Raw genomic sequence first — 8074 nt, 5'->3', positions numbered from 1 at the left:
GCCACTAACTTGCTCCATGACTTAGACTAGTTCCCGCCCATTACAGGGCCTCAGTTTCTCTTACTGTAAATGAGCCGGTTGGAATAGACAATTATGCGCGTCTTTTCCAGGGCTTGTCTGACCGGGCCATTCCGGAGCCGTTCCATCGAATTCCAACCAACCCCCTCTTTCCTTTCCCCAGACTCGGCCAGGGTGGGGACTGAAGCCGGAGGGCACAGCGGGCCTGGGCTTCCCGCCCGGGGGCGGAGCCGCCTCCCAGCGACCCGCCCCTCCACCTGGGTCTCAGCCCGGCAGATGTTACAACTTTTTCGCATTCTCTCCGCGGTGTCAACCCCAGACCCGCCCAAGCCGTGCTTCCCTCCCCTTTTCCGCTGGGGTCCTGCCTACCTCCCTGCCGGGAGGCTGACTGTTCTCAAGACTCCGGGCGGGGCGAGAGGCAGGGCCTGGGGCTGGAGGGTCGGGAAGGAGGAGGAAGGAAAAGCAGAGGCAAGAGAAATTAGGAGGCGGGAGAAATCGAGGGCTAGAAGGAAGAAGAAAGTTCGAGGATGGTGGAGAGCACTTTTTGGAAGTCACCACGCCGCGTCTCTGGCTGGCCCAGCTGAGCTGGGGAGAGGGAGCGAGGGCAGCATAGGGTGGGCGAGAGGGCGGTGGGAGGCAGCTGGGCGCGGGCCTGACCTCCCCAGGGCGCCCTGCTGCAGCCGCGCAGGTCCGGCCTCGCCGTCTGAAGGCCAATCTTCGACCTTTCACTGGGCCTCCCCGGGGGGCGCTGAGCGCTCTCACAGCGTCCAGGCGGGCCGGCGGGCGGGCGCGCGGGCAGTGCGCCCTGGGCGCGCAGCGGTGAGGCCTGGGGAGCTCTGCATGCCAAGACGCGCGCGGGCCGGCCTGGCGATGCACGCCCTCACTGGCTTCTCGCTGGTCAGCCTGCTCAGCTTCGGCTACCTGTCCTGGGACTGGGCCAAGCCAAGCCTGGTAGCCGACGGGCCCGGCGAGGCCAGCGAGCAGCCGTCCGTCGCTCCACCCCAGCCACCCCACATTATCTTCATCCTCACCGATGACCAGGGCTACCACGACGTAGGCTACCATGGCTCAGATATCGAGACCCCTACGCTAGACCGGCTGGCCGCGGAGGGTGTCAAGTTGGAGAATTATTATATTCAGCCCATCTGCACGCCTTCACGGAGCCAACTTCTCACTGGCAGGTAGGCATGACCCAGACCCTGGGGCTGGCCGTCCAAGCCCCAAATAAACCCAGTCTTAGATTTTCCCCGCATTTATAATTGCCCCTCTCTGGGACCAGGGAAACCAGGACTCGGGGCCAGTTCTGTCTCTGTTGGCTGTGTGATCATTAGTAAATCATTTGCCCTCTCTGGGTCTCCTATTGGATCATCTTTGAGGTCTCAGCCTCTCGGGTTCTAGGACACTCACACCCCACACCTTGTGAAGGAGAAATCTGATCATCCCTTTGTTAAAGAAACATGGCAGCCTCTGACACTTAGGTTTGGATGGCGCTTCTGTTTATACACCCTACGGCCGTGAACAAATTATTTAATATCTCTAAGCCTCAGTTTTCTGTCCATAAAATGGGGCGGAGAACAGCTTTCCTTCTGAGAAACGGTTGTACAGATGGAATGAATTTTGTGTAACCTGCTTGGCTGTCAGTGAATGGCAGCCTCTATGACACTGGAAGGATTAGGGTGTCCAGATTGTTTGATGACTACATTGGGAGGAAACCGAAGTATTGATAGGTGGAGGTGAAAGACACACATAGGATGCTGTGACCTAAGGAGACTTAGCTAGTTACACCATTTCTCCAAGCCTCTCTTTCTTCATCTGCAAAAGCCTCCCAAATTGGCTGGGAGTCCCAAGGAGACATGCTGCTTTCACAGAAGGAGTTGTCCGCAGGCAAGGTGGCAGGATTACAGGATTAAAAGAGCAGGGAAACAGGAGGTGGGGGTGTGGAAAGCAAACTCTGGCCACTTAGGAGAAAATCCTTTGGCAAGGCTGAAGCTAATCCTCCTTGGATGGGGTCCAAGGCCTGCTTTCTCCCAAGTTCCACCCAAAAGCCACTAGTGTGAGCTCAGGAACCAGAGCCGTTATCTCCCTTATTCCTGGATGATAGAAACTGAGGCTTGGAGTCAGGCAGGGCCCAACTCATTCATGCCTGTACCTGACTTTGGGTTCTGTAAGAGAGGGGGCTGAGAGGCCAGGTACTTGGCAGGGGTCCTGGAACTGGGAGTCAAATAGCTGCCTTTTCTTCTTTCAATCTGGCACTCAGCATTTAGATCCAGGAACAGAGAGAGAACGGGAGAAAGAAGAAGAGGGGCCACTGTATGTGTTGTGTTTGGTAGTGGTGGTGAAGACTAAACGGTGCCTAACTTCTAAAAGAGGGAGGAGGAATCTGCATTCTTGGGATTTGTGTACAAGTTATCATTTCTGTCCCAAGAGGTGACTTTTGGTTTAAGCAGGGGAATGAGCAGCCAGCAGGGCAGTGTTCCAGCCCCCTGATCTGTGAAGTTAGCTGAGCATGGCTGGGCAGCGTCTGCCCTCCGCCCCCTGCAGCTGGCTCCATCTGACTGATGCTGATGACTCTCATTAGTGTTTGTTAATAAATCCAGTCGCATTTGGTGAAGCCGGGGAGAGCCAACTTTTCTCATGTTACTCATTTGTGCACAGGCTTCAGGGACTGTGAGCCGGCCCACTCACTTTATACAACAGTGCTCCATGGTGCCCAGCCCCTAGAAAGAGAGGCATGGCCCTGACTCAGGGCCCTAGAGTACTTCTTGAATCAAATCTAATCATTCATTAGCTTGACTGAGGTCCTCAGAGGCCTCATCACTGAGACATTCTGAGCATGAGTTGTGTAGACCTGGGTTGAAAGCACAGCTCCACTGCTCGCCAGCTGTCTGAACTTTGACGCGTGGCCTCACTTTTGGGAGCTTCAGTTTCATCATCTGTAGAATGAAGGTAACAATAGTCTTTTATAAGAATTAAGTGAATTAATGTATGTGGCATATAGTATTAAAAATGGCAGTAACAGTTACTGATAGCTAACAATAACAGCTATAAGATTAGGAAACTAAAACAAAAAAACCCACCCCAGTGCCTGGGTTAAAGGTGTCAAGTACTCAGGTGTCAGGTCTTGGTTTAATTGGATACCCTGAGGCGGGAGAAGGGGATAGAAAAAAGGTATGGGATTCTAATACACTTATGAAGTTCTAGGATTTTATTTACTCTGCACCTTTAACACTTGAGTAAAGGCAAGACCCCATAAGCAGATCACATGGGAGCCTTTACCACGTCAGGGAAATGGGATTTGAATGAGTGAATGAGGAAAGCAGGATTCTGCTAACCATTTGCTTCTGCCTCAAGGTGTTAGCCTGTATAAGTGACCCAGATCCAGGGGCCACATGACTTTACAGACAGGCGCAGACGAACTAGTCTCATAGAATTTGGGAACTGAAAGATTTTTAAAGATCTCCCATTTCAACCAACTCCCTCTTACACATGAGCAAGCTGAGGCCCCCATAGGGGAAGGGAAGTGGCAGCCTAGTTTTTTGGAAAAGGGTCTGTGCTTGGATTCTGTTTGTATTTATGTTCAAGTCCTGGCTCTGCCCTGACCATTGAATGACCTTGGTGAAGCCCTTCTCCTCCTCTGGATCTTAGTTCTTTTTTGAGACAAGGTGAATAAGCTAGAAGATGACTTAAGTCAGTTTTGGCTCTAAGATCCTCTTAGTATCATTCATTCATTCCATAAGTAATTGAGTATTCTTTAAACACCCCCTGAGTGCTAGGAATACCCTGGGCCCAGCAGCATGTACACTAGGTAAAATCTCTTGGCCAAAGTATGACAATGATCATGTGTGCTCAGTGCTGGGGAAACTCAGAAGCAAAAGCAACTCATTTTTTGAAAGACTTATAAGAGACTTAACAGTGGGGGTAATGTTTGGGCTGGGCTTTGAAGAGTGTGTAGGAGTTTGCCTGAGATAGCAGGACTTCTCTAGGCCCCACAGCAAGCTAGGGGCTTAAAACTTAGGGACTCTGAAATCTCTAAAGACTGCTGGGGATACAAATCCCAACTACAGTTACTAACTGTATGAATCACTGGGCAAGTGATTTATTTTACTGAGCCTCAGTTTCTTTATTTGGGAAGTGGGAAGAATAGTGATGTGCACCCCCTAGGCTGCAGCAAGGACTTAGTGAGATAAAGCATAGAGGGGCTTAGTGCAATGCTGAGCACATAGTGAGTGCTTGGTGTTAGCTATTATCCTTTTGTTGTCATGATGAACCTGGGTTTGACTCTTAACTCCCCAGATTCCCAGCTGTGTTATCCTGGGTGAGTGGCTTAACCATTCTGAGCTTTAGTCTCCTCATCTGTAAAATGATTATAATATCTGCTTCAATTCATTTTGATGATTCAGGGAGATAATGCATTCGAAGTGATAATACCTGCTGGTGACTATTACTATGTATGCTGGTAACACCGGGACCAGAGCCCACTTCAGGGTGAGTATCGGAGGTTGTATGGCCAGGGTAGTGGTTTGTAGCTTATGGGTGTTTTCTATGCCCTCTGCTCTTCTCACCAGGTACCAGATCCACACAGGACTTCAGCATTCCATCATCCGCCCTCGGCAGCCCAACTGCCTGCCCCTGGACCAGGTGACACTGCCCCAGAAGCTGCAGGAGGCAGGTTACTCTACCCACATGGTAGGCAAGTGGCACCTGGGCTTCTACCGGAAGGAGTGCCTGCCCACCCGTCGGGGCTTTGACACCTTCCTGGGCTCACTCACAGGCAATGTGGACTACTACACCTATGACAACTGCGATGGCCCTGGGGTGTGTGGCTTTGATCTGCACGAGGGTGAGAATGTGGCCTGGGGGCTCAGCGGCCAGTATTCCACCATGCTCTATGCCCAGCGTGTCAGCCACATCCTAGCCAGCCACAGTCCCCGGCAGCCCCTCTTCCTCTATGTGGCCTTCCAGGCAGTACACACGCCCCTGCAGTCCCCTCGTGAGTACCTGTACCGCTACCGCACTATGGGCAATGTGGCCCGGCGAAAGTACGCAGCCATGGTGACCTGCATGGATGAGGCTGTGCGCAACATCACCTGGGCCCTTAAACGCTATGGTTTCTATAACAACAGTGTCATCATCTTCTCCAGTGACAATGGCGGCCAGACGTTCTCGGGGGGCAGCAACTGGCCACTGCGAGGACGCAAGGGCACTTACTGGGAAGGTGGTGTGCGGGGCCTGGGCTTTGTCCACAGCCCCCTGCTCAAGCGAAAGCGACGGACAAGCCGGGCACTGGTGCACATCACTGACTGGTACCCAACCCTGGTGAGTCTGGCAGGTGGCACTGCCTCTGCGGCTGATGGGCTAGACGGCTATGACGTGTGGCCAGCCATCAGTGAGGGCCGGGCCTCACCACGCACGGAGATCCTGCACAACATTGACCCACTCTACAACCATGCCCGGCACGGCTCCCTCGAGGGTGGCTTCGGCATCTGGAACACTGCTGTGCAGGCTGCTATCCGTGTGGGCGAGTGGAAGCTGCTGACGGGAGACCCGGGCTACGGCGACTGGATCCCACCGCAGACACTGGCTGCCTTCCCTGGCAGCTGGTGGAACCTGGAGCGAATGGCCAGTGCCCGCCAGGCTGTGTGGCTCTTCAACATCAGTGCCGACCCCTATGAACGGGAGGACCTAGCTGGCCAGCGTCCCGACGTGGTCCGTGCCCTGCTGGCCCGCCTGGCGGACTATAACCGCACGGCCATCCCTGTGCGCTATCCAGCTGAGAACCCACGGGCCCATCCTGACTTTAATGGGGGTGCTTGGGGGCCCTGGGCCAGTGATGAGGAAGAAGAAGAGGAGGAGGAGGAGGAAGCCAGGTTTCGAAGCTTCTCCCGGGGGCGCCGCAAGAAAAAATGCAAGATTTGCAAGCTGCGATCATTTTTCCGTAAACTTAACACCAGATTGATGTCCCAACGGATCTGATGGGGGGAGGTGAGGCTCCCTGTCCTCCTAAATTCATAACTATATTTCCTCACTCAAGCTTGGTCCTGCTTTTCCCCAGGGAGGGGCCTGAGGTCACATCCCCATCTGCAGGGAAACGGAGGGTGTACAGCCCCACAGTTGAAAAGTGAGGAGCTGGGCTTGGGGGTGGGGTTAGAATAGACTAGGTTGGGGTGCCTGGATCCCAGTCCTACCTCTCCATTGACTTACTCTGTGGCCTTGGGTGACCTGTACAAGCTCTCTGGGCCTCACTTTCTTCATTTGTGAAATGAGCTCTAATGACGTTGTGGCTCTGTTTTGTGGACCTGGTGCATGGTGCCGTGGTAGAGTTCCTAGGACCTTGCGACCTCCCAACTCATTTAAGTTCTCATCCTTGAACCCTGACCTCTGCAGAACTGCTTGGGTGAGGGGCCACATGGAGGCAGGTCCAGGCCTGGACCCCAGCTGCGGCATGGCAACCTGGCCACTCTCTGAAGAGATCCCTGAATGCTGTGGATGGAGGTGCAGGGATCCAGGGAGGTCACCTTCCTGGTTCTTCATGTGGCTTGGGACAGTCCTGGGGCTGGACTGGTGGTGGGGGCTGTGGTAGAAAGCTGTCCTTCCTGTCCCTAGCACCCAGAGAGATTGGCTTGGCTGTTAACTGCTGCAGGACCAAGGGTGGTAAAAACAGTAATGAAAAAAGCCCCTGAATCAACAATCAGGACATCAGGGTTCTGCTTTGACTTTGAGCCCAGTCCTTCCTCTCTGGGCCTCAATTTCCCCATCTGCAAATGGGGATGCTAGCCTTGGCTCTGCCTACCTCACAGGGCTGTAGAGGACTGGCCAGGCTAGTGGTTGTGGAGGAGTCCATGAACTTGATTAAAATGCAGTAATACAGAAGGGAGGGCTGTAGTGCTGTCTGTGAGCACGTGCTTGTGTGCCTGTGCGTCCTGGGGGCAGGAATGAGCTAACCACTGGCCAAGTGTATGGGAGAGGAGCTGGACAGCCTGGCCTGGAAGCAGAACATGTGGGTTCTGGCGCAGATCCACTGTGTAACCTCAGGTAAATCCCAGACCCTCTTGAGGTCTCACTGCCCCCTGTGTACAGTGAATGATCTAAGAGCCCTTCCCACTTGGCCATTCTGAGCATGTGTGTGTGTGTGTGTGTGTGTGTGTGTGTGAGTGTGTGTGTGTGTGTGTGTGTGTGTGTGTGTGTGTTGGGGAACATGGGCTGAATGGTGGGAGGCGGGACGTGGGGGTTTCCGAGCCTCTTTGCCGCATAGCGTGCTTCCATCCGCACACTGCGTTCTGCATATCTCCTGTCAGGTTCCAGTCGGCACAGCGTGTGTAGGCGAAAGCCCTGCTGTGAATTTTGAAAATAGTTATTTTTGTCACTGGCAAAGGAGGCCTGTTAGGACTCGTCAGCCTGTGGATGAGCAGGATGGGTGGGGTGGGGTGGGGTGGGTGCGGTGCAGTGCAGGGGGTTTGGGTGTTAGTTAGGAGTTGCAGCCCCACTGCAGAGGTGGCTCAACCCAGAAGTGGAGGTCTGTCCTGGGGCTGTAAGGTGGAGATGACTGCTCATGTCCTGGGCCCCTTCCTCCCAAACCTGCCCCCCACGCCAAACTGGAACCTTTCTCTTTCTCTAAAATGTTGATGCCAGGGCCGGGGTGGGCAGGGACCAGAACTGGCTTAGGCTAGTGATTCTAGCCAGCCCCAGTGCTTCTGCCTGCTCAGGAGGGAGGCTTAGAAGAAGTCACCCATTGGGACAGTGTCCCAGGCCCAGTGTACCCCAAGGAGGGGTTGTTCACAGTCTGCCCATTACCCAGGATACTCCAGCAGTGCTGGGGGCTTGTCCCAGCTGTGTGGCTGGGCCCTTCGGAAATGACATGGAGCCAGGACTCCCCTGTGGCTCTAGGCTTGTACCAGTGGAGTAACAGGCTTGCTCATGCCTGCTGAGGCGGCCCCATCTGAGGTGGCCCAGCCGCTAGCTCCAGCCCTGCTTTTCTTCCTGGGCCTCTTCCCTTTTGGGCCACAAGTGCAAAACTATAAAAGGTCTTTCCTGCTCTTTCCTACGTACCAAGGCCCAC

General features: G+C 54.1%; 1 protein-coding gene across 2 annotated transcripts; it reads left to right on the top strand.

Annotated features, from left to right (window-relative positions):
- Positions 1-369: 369 nt before the first annotated feature.
- On the top strand, positions 370-6888 carry ARSI (arylsulfatase family member I). Of its 2 annotated transcripts, none has more exons than XM_090289559.1 (2): positions 370-1199; positions 4584-6888. In XM_090289559.1, exons 1-2 carry the CDS (start codon positions 859-861, stop codon positions 5989-5991), a joined length of 1749 nt encoding a protein of 582 aa, XP_090145685.1. In that variant the 5' UTR covers positions 370-858; the 3' UTR covers positions 5992-6888. The 2 variants fall into 2 exon arrangements, with proteins under 2 accessions (XP_090145685.1, XP_090145686.1); XM_090289560.1 differs by lacking the exon at positions 370-1199 and adding an exon at positions 4353-4503.
- Positions 6889-8074: the final 1186 nt, after the last annotated feature.

Source organism: Furipterus horrens, unplaced genomic scaffold (assembly GCF_987537825.1).
Source record: "Furipterus horrens unplaced genomic scaffold, mFurHor1.1.pri manual_scaffold_10, whole genome shotgun sequence".
NCBI classification, from domain to species: Eukaryota; Metazoa; Chordata; class Mammalia; order Chiroptera; family Furipteridae; genus Furipterus; species Furipterus horrens.
Note: the sequence above shows the minus strand (reverse complement) of the source record. Positions and strands in the feature narration are given on the sequence as shown.

Coding starts and splice junctions, on each gene's coding strand:
- ARSI (XM_090289559.1), top strand. CDS start 859: ATGCCAAGACGCGCGCGGGCCGGCCTGGCGATGCACGCCCTCACTGGC. Junction 1,200..4,583: donor AGCCAACTTCTCACTGGCAG/GTAGGCATGACC, acceptor TCTTCTCACCAG/GTACCAGATCCACACAGGAC.